At 57.2% G+C, this 15,811-nt stretch overlaps 5 protein-coding genes across 5 annotated transcripts; all 5 read right to left on the bottom strand.

Annotated features, from left to right (window-relative positions):
- Window positions 1-44: 44 nt before the first annotated feature.
- BKA78DRAFT_352302 (acyl transferase/acyl hydrolase/lysophospholipase) lies at window positions 45-2,405 on the bottom strand (the record flags this gene model as incomplete). The annotated part of the gene is made up of 1 exon (XM_066891329.1): window positions 45-2,405. One exon carries the CDS (start codon window positions 2,403-2,405, stop codon window positions 45-47), a length of 2,361 nt encoding a protein of 786 aa, XP_066745894.1.
- Window positions 2,406-3,515: 1,110 nt separating this feature from the next.
- On the bottom strand, window positions 3,516-4,765 carry BKA78DRAFT_125580 (uncharacterized protein). The gene has a single exon (XM_066882508.1). It carries the CDS (start codon window positions 4,412-4,414, stop codon window positions 3,719-3,721), a length of 696 nt encoding a protein of 231 aa, XP_066745893.1. The 5' UTR covers window positions 4,415-4,765; the 3' UTR covers window positions 3,516-3,718.
- A 561-nt stretch (window positions 4,766-5,326) lies between these two features.
- BKA78DRAFT_312725 (uncharacterized protein) lies at window positions 5,327-6,600 on the bottom strand. The gene is made up of 2 exons (XM_066888326.1): window positions 6,230-6,600; window positions 5,327-6,129 (listed from the first exon to the last, which is right to left on the bottom strand). The coding sequence occupies exons 1-2, from the start codon at window positions 6,565-6,567 to the stop codon at window positions 5,730-5,732; spliced, it is 738 nt and encodes a 245-aa protein (XP_066745892.1). The 5' UTR covers window positions 6,568-6,600; the 3' UTR covers window positions 5,327-5,729.
- A 634-nt stretch (window positions 6,601-7,234) lies between these two features.
- BKA78DRAFT_352299 (uncharacterized protein) lies at window positions 7,235-8,756 on the bottom strand (the record flags this gene model as incomplete). The annotated part of the gene is made up of 3 exons (XM_066891328.1): window positions 7,235-8,089; window positions 8,139-8,536; window positions 8,591-8,756. The coding sequence occupies 3 exons, from the start codon at window positions 8,754-8,756 to the stop codon at window positions 7,235-7,237; spliced, it is 1,419 nt and encodes a 472-aa protein (XP_066745891.1).
- A 677-nt stretch (window positions 8,757-9,433) lies between these two features.
- On the bottom strand, window positions 9,434-14,982 carry BKA78DRAFT_312721 (putative membrane bound C2 domain protein). The gene is made up of 6 exons (XM_066888325.1): window positions 14,600-14,982; window positions 14,327-14,389; window positions 14,007-14,253; window positions 11,585-13,954; window positions 11,397-11,537; window positions 9,434-11,348 (listed from the first exon to the last, which is right to left on the bottom strand). The coding sequence occupies exons 1-6, from the start codon at window positions 14,786-14,788 to the stop codon at window positions 9,862-9,864; spliced, it is 4,497 nt and encodes a 1,498-aa protein (XP_066745890.1). The 5' UTR covers window positions 14,789-14,982; the 3' UTR covers window positions 9,434-9,861.
- Between the last annotated feature and the right edge of the window lie 829 nt (window positions 14,983-15,811).

The following is a 15,811-nucleotide window of genomic DNA, read 5'->3' as shown; positions in this document are numbered from 1 at the left end:
CTCGACTCCTCCCTATTCCGATTCCCTATATTCTCTTACGTGGTTTAAGTGGTGCCATCCCTATCCTTTCTATCCGACGTCCGCCGACTGTCAAGCAACGCCTTCCAAACGCTCAACTGCAGTCTCTGCTTGACAACATCCCTCTTCAACCTCTCCACCTCTCCCTGCGACGACTCGCCATCGACCGACTCGGCCGCCTGCCCCTCCCCCTCCCCCTCCACAGGCGCAGCCGCAGGCGTCGCAACCGCAGCCGACGCGCCACCACTCGACGAATACGACGACGTCCCTTGGTGATGCGCTTGATCACTCCCCAGCGTCCCGCTTCGTTGCAGATTGCGCCAGGCGCGCTTGCGCAGGATGCGCCCGCTGTCCAGCCACGCCTCGGCGTCGCGCCGGCTGCCAAATTTGTCCCAGTCGATGCGGTGGTCGCGCTCGAGGTGCGCGCGATAGGCGGCTTCGTCGAGGAAGGTGCGCGGGCCGCCGGTGCGGGGGGTGCGGGCGTGGTAGAAGGCTTGGTGCTGCGGTGGTGGTGGTGGTGCAGCCGAATCCTGGGGTGCGTTGGCGTCGTCGCTTTTGGCTATGGAGGAAGTGGAGGATGATGATGATGGTGACGAGTCGTGGTGGGAGTCAGCCCCTGAGGAGGAGGAGGAGGGGGGAGACGGGGAACCATCGTCGTCGCCGTCACTCCAACACCCCTCCTCCCAACATGCCCATCCGCGGCCGGCGACGCAGGCGGCGCCCCTGACGCCTGTCCCACCCCCTCGAACCCAAAACCCGTGTCTCTCCTGCGCGTGCGCTCTCAATTCCGCGCGGCTCTCAAAGCCGTGCCCCTGCGCCGGGCAACCGCGTTCTGGACAATAGTAGGCATACCGTGCAGCAAACCGCTCCCAGCGCTCGGTAGCGGCACGCCGCCGCCGCAGACGCACGAGGAGCTGCGCCGTCGCGTGGAGCGCCTCGTCCGGCTTGCGCTGAGACAGATAGGCGATCGTGGCAGCGAGCATGGCGTCTTTTGTGCGCGCGCCCGAGGACGAAGGGGACCAGCCGTCGAGGGGGATGACGCGGCCGATGCCGGATGAGACGTTGAGACGGTGATAGGCAGGCGGATGGGGAAACGGCGAGAAGGACGACGAGGACAGCGAGGTGGACGCAAAGGCGTTGGCTTCGTCCTCGAAGCGGTCGAGCATGTGCTCGTGGATTTGCTCCGTCTCGGTGACGAGGTTTTGCATGAACTTGATGACGGCCAGGTTCTCGAAGAAGGGTTCCAAGAAGGACGGGATTCTGGGTCCACCGGGGAGGACGACGTTGTCGTCGTCGACAGCAGTCCCATCTTCATCCTCGTCGCTGTCGCCCGTTCCGCTGGCTCGCCCCGTGCCGATCGAGAGAAGGAGGAGAGGTTTCTGCTCGTGCAGCTGCGTCACCTCTTGCAAGGCGACACTGGCCGGGTTGTTCGTCCCGAGCCCACCGTCCTTGAACATGTATCCCTCGGCCTTGAGAGGCTCAAAGAACGTCGGGGCCGCCGACGTCGCGCGAGCCACCTGCCAGATGGGCATTCTATGGGCATGGCCCGGGTTGAGATGTTGATATTTGCGCGAAGCAGGGGCAAACGGGGCGGGAGGCAGATGATCAAACGTGCGAAAGAGATACGGACGCCATGTGACGCCGTTCTTGCGAGCGAGGTTCTTGCCGCGCGCGACGACAATGGTTCGGGAGCGCTCGGCGTCGCTCTGGAAGGGAATCGTCTTCTCGCTCGTGCCCCACTGCTGCATCTCTTCTTGTAGTGCGGCCTTTGTTACCTCCTGGAGCGCCTTCTCCATCCTCCACGACGCGTACTTGGGCTGCACGAGCGACGAAGCTGATATGTACTTTGGTGCCAGTCTTGGATGGCCGAATACTTGGTTGCCGACGGTGTCGTATTGCTTCAGTGCCGTGTCCACATCCAGCTCCATACGGCCCAACATGATGGCGCTCAGACCACCCGTCGACGTGCCCACGAAGTAGTCGAAGTAGTGGTGTGGTTTGAAAGCCGAAGAGGCATCGTAGTCTCCTGAAAACGTCTTCTTCACACTTACAGCCCGTGTTTCGGCCGGCTCCAGAGCTCGTTCTCGCCGGTCACTCGGGGCAGTGTACGCGGCCGGATTCCACCTGTAGTCCTCGCTACTGCTATTGGGCGCGTAATACTGATCCCTCTCAGGGAGCGGATCAGGGTCAGAAACGTCTTCGCCAGGGACAAGCCCTCGTTCAATCTGCTCGACCAAGTACATGAGCCGCTTCATGATGAGCAGGGACGAATAGCCCTTGATGCCACCCCCGTCAAACGACAAAATCGTCTTGCGGGCCCATGGGGAGCGTTCGTCTGAGTCTGACACGTAGCTTCGCTGGTAGAGCGGGAGCGGCGGACGAGTCATTGCTGTTGGTTGTGGCCGGCGCCCAACCGGCATATGAGGGTGCAGCTGCAAGGCTTGTTAGCAAGGCCATGGCGCACACAATAACAAGGATTATTCGCACCGTCAGAGAAGACTCGATGGAAACTTTCAAGTCCCGTTGCAGGAGGACAGGGAGTGCTCAGGCAGCTGTGCGCAGAGTTGAGATTTTAATAGCGACTATTGGAACCTCGAGCGGTAGACAGATCCTTTAAGATCCAGACGGTTGGGGTCGAGTGGATTGACGAGTGGTGAGGTGAGAAAGCGAGCCAAACACAACGATAGGCGGCAGGAGTGTGGTCTTTAAACCGGCCAACCGGTATGGAGGAGGCCGCCTGTAGGCAAGAGAGGACACGAGGCGAATATGCCTGCAACAGTGACCATATTTGGGGCCCCACAAGACGCCGTATTTTCGGTCTACTTGCAGGGATAAAAGATGTGCTGCTGCTGCTGATGAATGCTCCTTGGACTGAATCTCTGAGCCTCTTAAGCGTTGCGGCAACGGGCATATATTGCGGTCGATCGTGTAATGTAAATCAAGTCTGCTCCAGAGATGGGGCCGTTTACCAGAGAAAAAGGCTTACTCTGCGTCAAAACACCAACCGTGGCGCCGTGGTTCGTGTAATACAAGTAGACAGCAGCCAATCGAGCATTAAACAGGCAGCCTCATTGTCTGCCTTGTAGCCTCGCATGGAAGCAGCACAGGACCAAAGGCCAAATGTTTCGGAGAGAGGCGCTCAGAAAGGCGAGATGTGCACATATCAATCCAGGTGACGCAGTCGGCATTGATCAAGTGCTGAGGCTCAAGCGTAGTGTTGTGGGCGGCAAAGCGCGAGAGTGGTCGACGGGTGCAGGGGTCGGGGGCATTGCCTGCAGGTTCAAGTCAGCCTGATTTGCTGCTTGTTCTGCCTTGCCGTCTGTCGTCAGCGTCGACCCGCCCCTGCTGACCGCAGCAACAATGGAAACCCATCGACGACGGCTGTCAGTAATGTCATCTGTCGCCCGATTCCAATGCTGTCACCAGGTGGCCCGGCTCGCCCTCCCCCGTGCCCCGTCCCCCAGGGCGCAGATCCTGGCCAGTCGCACAAGCTGAACAAAGCCTAGACATGGCCGCCGACACCCGATCGACCTCGCCCGCCGTCTGACTAAATCGACGGTCAGTATAAGGAGTCTGCGAGTCCGCGGGCGCCGTCGGCCTCTTCCCCCGTCCCCCAGTCGTTACCTACACCGTACCTTGTCCACGTGACATCCTCAGACTCATAACTACACCGGTACCACTATACCTCATCCTGCTCGCTTCAGCGGTGACAAGAATGGAAGACACTCTTGTGCGGACACATTCGCCCGAAGAGTACCCCCAAAGCCCGTATGCGGACGGGGTGGTCCAAAAGACGCCCTCTCAGTCGTCGAGTTGGCGCCATCCTTTCCGACGGAACAGCGGCTCGTCGACGTCCAGCCAGCGCAGCAAGAAGAAGGACGAGGTCGTCGTCTTCATCCGCTCCACCGACGAAGTCTGCCTCAAAGACCGCGCCGAGGTCCAAGTCCAGGGTAAGTTTGTTCTGTTCTGTCCCACCTCTTTGCTCATCATGATGCGCTGATGCCTCGCAGCCGAAAAGACACCTCCGCTCAGCACAGTCGACCTCCCGCGGTATCCGTGGACGGGCGAGAAGGAGGTCTACGTGCCGACCCAGTTTGGCAGCAAGCACGATCCGAGCAGCAAACGGTGCAAGTGCTGCGAGTGGGCCGCCACCATCGAGCTCGACAGCATCAGTCCCGGGTTCCGATTCCGCAGAGTCGCTGGGAACGTGAAGCAGTTGTTTGTCTTTGACAAGCCGCTCAGCGACCAGCCCCATTCGCATCAAGAGAGCGCTGCCATGGCTTGAGTATGCGTCGCTTTGGTGGAAGCGTGTACTAGTAGAGTCCAGACCAGACGATGGAGGGATCTTAGATGGCGTCGACGACAAAAGGACAACTTCAAGATGTTCCCAATCCATGGGAGGACATCATTTTTCCACCGGGTCTCTGTAGAACGAGCTCATCCAATGGCTCCAATTAATACGTCTGCCCGGTTAGCAACAACCGGCTTGCACGAACCATGAAGCCGGAAAACAGACGTGGAAGAAGCAGATACAGCTCCCGAGCAAGGTCTTGATGTTAATTCATGAACAAGTAGTGGAGCATGGAGCACTCAGAACCGAGGTGATTTTCTTCTATCATTCAGTCAGCATGTGCAGAGTGTGTACACTTGGTCGACAAGCCCAAATAGTCACATACCTGCTCAAAGATACCAAAGTCACCTACCTCCCTTTCTCTGCCGCGCGATACTTGACGACAAATCGTCGGCCATTCGCGCAGCCATTCACTCCATCTGTGACTACCTGCTCCAGGCACATCCCATCACCTACCTCCAATTCCCCTCTCCTTCAATCCTGATTTCCACTCTCTTCTCTTCCAACACGCAACTCACAATACATACCCCTTTCTCTCTCCACGACCAACTCGTTCTCCCCATTGGATCCCAATCACCACACCACAATGCCAACACGACGCAATCTCGCGCGCGGCCACGCGGCCAACGTGCCAACAACACCTCCTCCTCCCCGTCCGCCAGCTCACCGAGCAGACTCGGTGATTCAGCGCTCCAGGTCTCGCTCCACTCCCAGCACGCTGAATGGCATCGAAGAGGTCGACAATGGTCATATTGGCGGCTTCGTCGGTAATCCGGCTACTCCCACGCCAGCGCCGCGATCGCTCTCGAGGCGTTCGGCCGACACCACCACCAGTATCAATACCAACACCACCACTGCCAACACGCCCTTGCGAATTGCCGCGGCGAGGAGGGCGGCGGCTGCTGCAAAAGCACACAAGAGCAGCAGTCGGCCAGACAGAGCGCAGAGGAACCACGGCCTCCACGACTCGACGACGCCATGGCCATCATCGCCAGATAGAGTGCAGAGAAGCCACGGCCTCCACGACTCGACGACGCCATCGCCATGGCCATCATCGCCAGACGCAGCGCAGAGGAGCCACGGCGGCCTCCACTCCTCTACGACGACGCCATCGACATGGCCATCATCGGCCGACGATATCACCTTCGGCCTCGAGGACATCGACGCCGCCACCGTTTCCCCACCGCGCCAGCCAAGATCACCCCCTATACCAGCTCCTCCGGCAGCAGCGCAGGGGCGCCACGGCAGACACGACGCGCCGCCATCGCCGCCAGACATAACCTTCGGCCTCGCAGAAATCGACGCCGCCATCGCCTCGCCACCGCGCCAGCCCCGGTCCCCGCCTATACCGGCTCCGCCGTCAGCAGCGCGCCTGCGCGAACTCACGTACCGCGATCGATACGACTGGTACGAGGCGGAAGACGCCCAGCGCCCGCAGACCGTCGACCCGCTCGACACGCTCGTCTGCGTGCGCAGCGACGCGGGGGCGCACGAGGCGGCAACCGCGAGGGAGGAAGAAGCAGCGGACGACGACGGCGCCGAGGTGTCGTTGCACGCAGAGCGCGAGCGGTCGATGCAGACGCTGGAGACGTGGGAGCTGCTGGCCGAGATGCGGGCGAATGCGGCGGAGGTGACGCTGGGGGAGGTGGAGCAGTGGTGGGTCAGGCAGGGGGTGGTGCCGCCCGAGTGCGTTTTGATGTACTCGCGCGAGTCTGGGGCGTTGGTGTTTAGGCCGCGCCGTGTTGTCTTGAGGTTGGGTGGTGAGTAGTCTTTGGCTGCCCCTTTTTCCCCCCGCGCCCCTTCTTTTTCTGCTTGCGAGTCTTTATTCCTGCGAATCATCTCGCTGAGTCTTTCATGCAGGAGAAGCACCTGCAAGCTTGTACCGACTTCCCATCGTCGAGCATCCGGTCCTTGGGCCGCACTTGCTCTTCTACTTTCCGGTTGCGCATGAGCACTTTTTTCCGGGACCGTGTGAACTGTGTACGGAGGCAGGGTTGGAAGAAGTGGCAAGAGTTGCGAGGGCAGTGTTGCAGAGGGATTTGAGAGGAACCGTGTACGAGATTTTCGTTGCTGACAAGGTGCTTGTGGGTGGAATGGAACAATGATGTAGTCAAACAGCGGCGATAGCGCTCGGCGCGGTTGGGAGAGAAGACGGACAGACTTGGAGAGAAGACGATACAGGTTGGGTAGTAAATCATCACTTACAATCATCACGAGGCCGAGGAGATTCAAATCAAAAGTTGGGATTCTCAAGAACCACGTCCGCCGCCAAGGCAATCCGGATCAAAAGCGCAAATGAGACTATGGAAGAAAGACCAACCTATAGGACTTACATGCTGGGTGGGGGAGTGAGCGATTTTGAGTGAGCGGGAAAAGGAAGAAAAAGTGGGAGTCACAGCCACCCTTTTTTATGGTGCCGTAATTGAGCGCCAGTAAGTCCGTCGTTGGCTCTCGGTCTCCTCAAAGCCAATCATCATCAGTCTTTCCTACCCGACACGAAGCTGCCAGGAACATGACTAACCGACTGGAAGAAATTCCCGTCCTTTTCAAGATATTAGGCCCGCTTCGTGGTTGCTGTGGTGCTCCATGGACACCGCAGAGGTCGAATAAGGTGCCCTCGGCCGTATGTTAGAACAGCGGATTGACTCTGATCAGTACCAGCAAACTTAGCTGTTCTCAGCTGCTCCATGTCCTTGCTTTGGGACCATAACCATGCTTTCGTTGATGTGGGGATTGCGACGTCGAGATGGTTCCAGGTCGATTCGTGCATGGACATGGAAAAGTCCATCTAAGTTTGGCATTCGCCAGGTTGAACAGATGTAGTTGAGCTCAGAGGCTTCGATGAGCCAATCCGGAACGTGATACCTATCCCGTTGAATCGACGACGTCATCTTGCCCAACCACAACGCCAGTGACCGGGGGCTCAAGCGTGCCGACCACAGTCTCACCCTCTTTGCGAGCTTCGGGATTGAATGCATACCTGGGCAGCCGAGCCATCTTCTCTTCCGGACTAATGTCGTTGTCAGAGTACATCAACTTGGTCGGCATCTTCTCCTTCTTCTTCTTGCCCGTCTCCGGCTCCTTCTTCTCCGTTTCGTTGGCCGCTGGGGTAGCGCTCTCAGCCTGCCTACCTGCGCTCGAGATGAGCTCGTCCACAGAAGCCTCAAGTCCAGGAATGGACGACGAGGCACCCTGAGCAGGTTGACCATTCTGGCCAGGCGGGCGAGCACCCGAAGCGGGCGGGACGTGACCTTGGTGCATTTGCTGCAGCTGGAACTGATTGACGTGCGGAGCTCCAAAGCTCGGGCGTTGCGGGAGGCCGGGGGCGCCGGGCAAGCTGCCCTGTCTCGCCGGCTGTGGGGGGTTGGTGGGAGGAGTGCGGTTGGGGGGCTGGTGTGCACCGTAAGGAAAGTTTGCTGGAGGCGAGCCCGAACCCTGCGCGCGAGGAGGACCGCCTTGGAAAGGAGTCTGGTAAGGCTGGGCGGGCGCTTGCGGAAACTGCTGGCCTGGGAATGGAGATGCGCCAGGGGTCGGGAAGGTCGGCGTGCCATATCCAGGCTGCTGGGGAAAGCCCGACGGTGGCTGCTGAGGGTACTGCGCGTTTTGGGGTGGGAATCCAGGCTGTGGGTATGGCTGAGCGTACGCTGGTTGACCTGGGCTGCCCTGCTGGGCCGAGTAAGGCATCTGTTGCTGCGGGTAGGTTGGCGAACCTGCCTGTTGCTACCACCAAGTCAGTTGCAGTCCGAAAGCGGTTGTGTGTTCAACTTACAAAAGTTGCCGGGCTCTGCACAGGCGCAGGGCTGTGACCTCCATGCGCACCAGCAATGGGCGTCACATCCCCGCTGCTCGCTCCAGCCTCCGCCGCCTTCTTCGCCTTGTGCGCTGCCAATCGCGCCTTCAAGTCCCCCTTCGACTCAAGCTTGGGCTTTTTGGGAGCGCTAGAGCCAGTGTTGTTACTTCCCGGAGGAGGATTGCCAGTGGCGGCGTGATGTTCGGCTTGCGATTCATAGTACTGCTGCACCACGCGCTGGTTGTGCGACTGAACCACGTCCTCGGGGACGCCTTCCATTCCGAAGATTTCATATTCCAGACCGGCGCGGCTTGGGATGGCATTCTCGACTTGGGTGAGAGATTCCTTGTGGACCTGTGTCATGTGCACGTTCAAGCCTGGTTGTTATCAGCGGCGAGCTTGGGGAAGCTGTTGAGCTGGAGAGCACTCACCACCTGCAGTATTCAGCCTCCTGCCACATCTGTCGCACTTGAAGTGCTTTGCCTTTTGGTGATTGATGAGAATCTTCAGATCATCAAAGTCGCGCTCACAGTAGTAGCACCAAGGACGCTGAAGGATCTCGTCCACATCGGGGTGATGCCTCTTCTTCTTGCCCATCTCGACGATCAACAGTGGTGTGACGTGAAAGGTTGCGCAAAATAGAGTAGGTGAGGTCGGCGATGGAAGTGATAGCGGAACGGTAACGCGGTCAAGAGAGGGGGTCTTGCTGTGGTTAGGTCAGGCTCGCGACGATGTCAAGGCGCGACGAGAAACGCCGTCGGTGACGCAGGAGCCAGCCTCTTAGTCATTCGCGCTAACGTCACTCGGGGCGGAAAAACTTCACCTCCGACGCCTGATTTTCCATCTCAAGGAACCCAAGCTTGACAGCTGCCACCATGACAACCAAACTTCAACAACCTGTGCAATGAAAATGGCCACAGGACACACTCATCGTGACTACCCGTCTCAGCCTTCAATGCTCAAGGCGTAGACTTCAAACCACAAGCAACAGTATACCGGCTACTTGCTCCACTCGGAGACAACATCCTCAAGTCCTCTCACGAGGAGCAGCATGTCTTCGCCGCGTCTTGTGGCGAGGCAGCGCTGTGGGCCTGGGAGATACAGGGGTCTCTGCCGATTTCTCTCACGAGAAGGACGCGGGGGCGCCCAAAAGTTGCAAAAGCGATCAAGGACCTTCATAGTTCTCACTTCTTGCTCTGCCTTTGGAGAAATTCTACAGCAAGTGGGACTCCTTGCGTACCTACATACCTACTCAATTGATTACATGTTTTGCTCCCAAGTTCTCTCTTGATGGTGTCAAGTCTTCTGAAAGAGTGAAGATGCAAAGTGCCGCGTTCCAAAGCCATGAAAAGAAGGAAGCTAATCCATTAAACCCATCTTGGTCTCCAATCAATTCATCGAGGTATAGGTAGAAGTTTAGGACTCGCGACAGTAAGCAGACATTTATACAAGGAAACAGTGAGAGTGAGGAGAAAGGACAGATAGCAATACTCCAAGCCACGCTTCTGCTCTCCGGGAGAGCGACTCTGTAGGAAAGACGGTCGCAAAGAAACCGAGAGTCCCTTCACCGTATCAACACATCGCCTACCCACCCAACAACATTGGGATATTTTGAATCCTACGCAAACTCCAAAGCCCACCGACTACCCTCGACCTATTCCAAAATCAGACGGTACTCCTTTGCCATTCAAGTCGTACAATTTTAATGTCCACTGGGCGTGACGCTCCTATCCCTCCGGCTGCCCATGGCCAGCATACCCCTCCTCACACTCTTCGGGCTGTTCGCCTTGGCTGAAGCGTCTCCCGCGATGCTTGCTTGGTCCGCGGGGACGAAACTCGTCCTGAGGAGCACTGAACCAGGTCCAGCCTTTACCATCTTCTCGCCGCCTTGTCCTTGGTCGTCGAGGAAGAAGACCGCCTCTCCAAGTTCCGCGTCCGCGCTCCATGTCGAGTGATCACGCACGCTGAGCTTGAACTGCGTGTCCGCTGCACATTGAGTGCGGACAGTCTCGCGGTTCGGGTCAAAGTCGACGGCGCCATTAGGAGACTTGTGGTCCTTGGTCTTGTGCACTTCCTTCATGTGGCCCTTGCTGTCCGCCTTGGAGATGTGGACGCGCACATTGGCCGTAGCAGGATAGTCCATGGCCGTAAGAATTTGGATGGTGGCAAGGCCGAGTTCGCCGGCGCCGGGAGTGACGCTAACTCCCGAGAGAGACGGCGCACCCATCGACTTGTGGCGGGAATGCGGGGTGCCTGGGGTCTCCCGATCGTGTTGGCCGTCGACAGTGACCTGCGGAGGGGTGCTGGGAACTTGCTGGTCGCCGTTTGCGACGCTAGAGGGCACCTCTTCGTCGTCCGAATCCGGCGAACTCTGAGATTTGCGGCGGCGCGCAAAGTTGAACGCTTTGCCTACTCCACCACCAACAAAAGTAGCACCCTTGATGACATTACCACCGACAAATGCGGCACCCTTTCCAACACCTTTGACGGGAGCACCAATGACCTTACCCGGGGTGGCAAAGGTACCGCTGAATGTCGATGAACCCTGGCGAGAGCGCAAGACGTAGTCGGGCTTGAACAACATCTTAAGTCGTATGGCTCCACTCTTGCCATTCAGCTTAAGTGTTACCTCAGACTGCTTGAACGGCTCCAATTGCGTTAGGTCAATGGGAGCAGAGCCCAAGAGGTCGGCCTTGTCACCAAAATCCCAGTCGTAGACGATGACTTCAAACTTTGCCGCAGTCCGACTCCTGACCTGCACCTCGAAGAATTCGTTCCAAGCAGGGTGCAGAGTCTTCTTTTGCTTGTTCGTCTTGTAGACATCCTTCTCGTTGAGGATAAACTTGCAGTAAGGGTCAGAGTAACCGTTGCGGTCGGCAGCGGGCAAGTCTGCGGCGTCCAGAACATCGACGCGGAGGTTTCCACTGTTGTTGAAGGATTCGGAAGGATCGAGCTGCATCTTGAGAGGCATGTACTTGAGAGAAACAGTAATCTTGCTCTCATGGCCGTCCTTGTCCCGAAGAGTGAGCTGGGTCGGGTTGTAGAGACAGCGCTTCAGCACATCCAGCGTCGGGCCTTGCAGCTTTCCGAGGACATGGTCTTCTTCACCCTCACCCTTCTTATCAGCGTGCTCCATAAGCCGCAACGTGATTCGTGAAAAGTCAAGTTCGCGCACCATTGCCTCACCGACTGCAACCCGTTAGCGAATTTCAAGTAGAACCATTTGGTTTCACTTACTGTCGTTAAAGGTCATTTGCTTCGACCGAATCTTGGTTGAGGTGTAGCTTGGGAAGACGTTGTCGTCCATGAGGACCTCGAGGTAGCAGTCCGTCTTTGTCAATTCGCCTTCGATGATCTTGAACACAAGAAGACCAGACTCTGCGCATCGTCAGTAGGAGTATTGAGCAAAAGGTCTGAAAACGTACCGTATTGTTGCAAGCTGTCAGGAGTGAGGAGAATCTTTTCCACAGCGGGCTTGAGGTCAATCGAGTCCTTCTTGAGCTCGGCTGTCTCGATTTGCTCCTTCTCGCCTTCTGCCAACTTCTTGGCAAGGTCGGTGGTGCTGCCATTTGCTGACTCGGCCCGCAATGGCGTGTCTGGAAGCGAGGATGCATTGCTGGGTTTGGCAGAGTGGCCTCTCCGTGTGTCCATGCTACTCCGGCTATCGCTGTCTTCCTCATCAGGATCAACGATGGGGATGAAGGGGTAAAACGAGGCCGTGTAGTTCATGACGCCTCTTGAGCTTGCTGTGGGACCAGTCTTGAGCCCGGTAGACTTGACGTTCTTGTCCTCATGGACGGCGTATTCCCCATTGTCTTCCTTGTGCAGGAAGTTCTTGACAGCCAGTTCCATGTGGCCAAGAGGACGGTCCTTGCCAAAGCCTTCCTCATCCATACATTCCAGCACAATGACCTGTCGATCAGAGTGGACAGGCACGTAGAGAACTTCGTCAAAGTCGGGGTTGAGGTTGTTTTGGAAGGTGACTGTGCGAGTGATCTGGATACCCGAGAGCAAAGCACGAACGTACGGATCAGACTTGCCCATGGTCTCGACGTTGCGAAGGTCCCGAGCATTGACAATATGAAGACGCAAGACACCAACAGGCTTGAGGTAGCCAGCCGAGTCGCCGAGAGATCCCTTGAGGTCGACAGGCTTCCACTGGAGGTTCATCTTGACGCGTCCGCTCTTGGCCCCGGCGAGTGAGAACCAATCCTTGCCTTCGTCCATCATGCGCATCATGTCTTCAAGCTTGATTTGGTACTTGCCGAGAATCGGATCGGTAGCCAAATCGCGGTCGTCCTTGATCACGAGACCCAGTTTGGCCTTCTTTCTATCCATGATGAGCATTTCCTTGGTTGCATCGGGCCAGATTGGGTTGTTCGTGCGCTTCAACTTCTTGGAAATGTGGACTTCCTTGCCATTGAGTAGCAAGACAGCGTAAGGGTTGAGCTGGCCAATCATACTCTTGCTGCCATCAAGCTCCTTTGCCTGTTCAACGGTGAACTTGGCGATGCCGGTAAGAGACTCTGGTGGCGGCAACTCAGTGCCATCTTCAGTCTTCATGGCCTCGAGAACGGGGAAGAAGCGGATGGTAGCGTGAATTACACCACGCGGTTTGCCATTGGCCATGACTTCGAGCATCTCATTCTCGTGCTCATGAATCTCCTCGAGCTTATCGAGCGACCATGAAGCGAGTCCGAGGTCCTTGTCTTTGCGGAACTCGTTGTAGTCGTACACGTGGAATGTCAATTGGTCGGTAAGAGACGTGACGATGATGTTGTGTGTCTCATTCCACTTGGGGTTGGCGTTTTCGTAGATCGTCTTGGTGCGTCCGAGCTCATCACGATCGTTGACCGAATAGGTGACATACGGGTCGACAATACCAGAAAACTTGTCAGGGTTCTTCAATCCTTGCGCACCGTGGAGTTGGACCTGGACGACACCGATAGCCTGATCGACTGGGTTTCCAGCAAGCATCTTGGCAATTTCAATCGGGAAGACATTCGGCGCGTACATCATAGGTCCCAGATTAGCGTGAATCTGCTCCTGGATGAACGACTCGAGACCGGGGACAAAGTTGATGTCAAATCCAAAGGTATCTCCACCCAGGGGCTTGCAGACATAGTCGATGTGCGGACGATCCAAGAAGCAAAATTCGACCTTTTCAATGTGCGGGAACGGCAGCTGGAGCTTGACCTTGAGTCTCATGAGACCAGAAAAGGCCATGTCTTCGACAATCACATCGAGGCCTTTGCTGACCATGCCCTTTCCAACGCGGACCTCGAGGACGACCTTGGGGTTTTGCTTGTTTTTGATTTGGCGTGCCGTCAGGTCCGAGACATCGTTTGGCGTGAAGCTAAACTTCCAGTCCATCAAAACAATGTCGTCTTGCGCCTTGGGGTACGTCTTGACGTGCTCCATGCGCGGCGGCTTTGTTCCGAGGACAAAGAGCTTCATTCGCAAGCTGTCCAAGAAAGCCGGGCACGAAGTGGAGAGGACTTGGTCGACCGAATTGACAATAGTTTCGCAAAGTACCGGCGCATAAATGGGCCAGAACTTGACGAGGAAGCTGTTGATCCACTCAAGGCTTTCAGTATCCGTCTCTAGACGCTGTCGAGCCAATTCGCGGTTGATGTCGTCCTTGAAGTTGCGCCGCACTCGCCGAATGGATGTGCGGTAGTATGTGGCGCAAAAAGCCATGATTATAAAAATCCAGCCCAGCCCGCCGCCGAGCAGCGTCGTAACGTAGGTCATGAGGGCCGTGAAGACGATTATTCCGGCATTGTGGTACCAATCTAGGCCAGTCAGTTGAAATTTCCAGCCAAGTCCGTCCACGCTTCCACGTACCTCCGTAGAATTTCTCGTCCAGCTTTCCCTCTATCCATGTCTGGTGATCCAGTAATGTGCCCTCGTCTTCGACGTCTCCGCCGGGCATGCCAAATTGTGGTGCCCAGCCAACCCGTTCCCACCGCTTTTCGTCATCTTCCGGCGCATGTCCGTTTGCTTCGTGGCTGTCGCCGGTGGGTGTAGGAGGTTCTGCGGCGACAGGTTTGTCTGTAGAAGGAAGGTTGTAGTCCGGACCCGTGCCATCGTCCTGGACTTGGATCAGCGGGATTGTTTTGTGGCGAAACAGGTGACGCATGGCTCTGGGGGATCCATCAACTTACGACGTCCGAGACCAGTGCAGTGGCTTTTGGTTTATGTTCATGGTGAAAGTCGGAAGGGACATGCTGGCAATAGAATTGTGTCAGTGCTTTGATCCGCAGCGGCCAGAAGGCGCTTAGGCGCCAATTTCAGAACTTGAGGGCAGGCGAATAGGTCGAGGAAGCTGTCTCCGAGCGCGATCATGCGCGGGCGTGGAGAGTTCGAGGTGGGGCAGAGGGCAACCAAGCTCCAAGCATGGTGTTTGTTCGTGGTTGTACGAGGACCATGGTACTCACCGACCGCGCCTGAGCAGCCTTTTCTTCCGGCGAAGCATCAGGGTCAAAGGCTAGAGCAGCTCCTCCAGCCTTCTTGGCCTCTTCGACGACCTTGTTCTCCGCATCTTCGGGCGAGACGAAGGAATTGGGTTCCTGGGCAGCTTCGATGGCCCCTTGCTGCTTGAGCTCGGCCTCTTCTCTCGAAGCCATGGCGCCCGCACAGAGGTCGGTCTATGCGGGAGCTGGAGTTGTATGGCGGGAGGAGTGAGCGAAAGGCGAAGTTAGGGTAGAGCAGGGTCAATGAGCGGGCAGGCGGTTGGGGGCGGCGGACGGATTTGGGTGGAGAGATGATGAGAGAACGAAGTCGAGCTCTGGCAGCTCTGGAGCCGGGCGATCGGGATGTGGTGGAGGGGGAGCAAGCAAGCAAGCTGGAGAGAAAGGCGGCCAAGAGGCATGCAGCTTGGCCTTGAAAGCTGCACTCCACTGCTTAGCGCCAGGCCCCCGCAACGCGGCAACGAAACTTACTCTGTACACGGTACGCGGCCGCCTTGAGACAGTTGGACAGCTAGCTAGGAGGAGTACTACTGCCAGGCACGCGCTGTCAACGCCCCTTATATCAACTCTCGATGGTGGCCAGCCGGTTTCTTGGTCGCGCAACGAGCCAAAGTCTGCTGTTCCTGAGCGAAGACAGAGAATCCACGTCGCAACATCACCAAGGATGACCGCAACGATGACGCTGATCGCTCAGGCCCCTGCGGATCAACCAGCCTCACCCACACGACATGCCCCTCTGCAGATGCCACGCAACTCAACTCCAGACAATTTCATCACTTCCTACCCGCCTGTTGCGCGGCACCACGCCAGATTCTATCCACGGCCGGCCTCCGCTCCCGTTGTATGGACCGGCCTGTGGGGAGACCTTGGCAGCGACTCGCAAGCCCGTGTCGCACAGCCACTTGTCCACTCCACCTGTGGTGCGGTACGGATTGACTGTGGGGATGACCTCCTTCTGGAAGCCCCAAGGGAGCTCCCGGCCCATCATGATTATTCTCGACACATTCCTCAAAAATCCAACAAGCGCCAAACAATTTTACCAGGTTTTGTTTCGCACACAACAATTCGATTGACGTCAGTTGCATTGGTGCCACCGTAGTGCACCCCCTGAAGCTCCCATGATTGGCCCCTTCAGCTTACCCGCCGATTGTCCCTGGGTTTCGCAAGAAGCCACGCACC

The sequence above is a fragment of the Phyllosticta capitalensis genome (assembly GCF_038381095.1).
Source record: "Phyllosticta capitalensis strain CBS 128856 chromosome Unknown BKA78scaffold_4, whole genome shotgun sequence".
NCBI lineage: Eukaryota > Fungi > Ascomycota > Dothideomycetes > Botryosphaeriales > Phyllostictaceae > Phyllosticta > Phyllosticta capitalensis.
The sequence above is the reverse complement of the archived record's forward strand: the minus strand, read 5'-3'. Positions and strand labels throughout refer to the sequence as shown.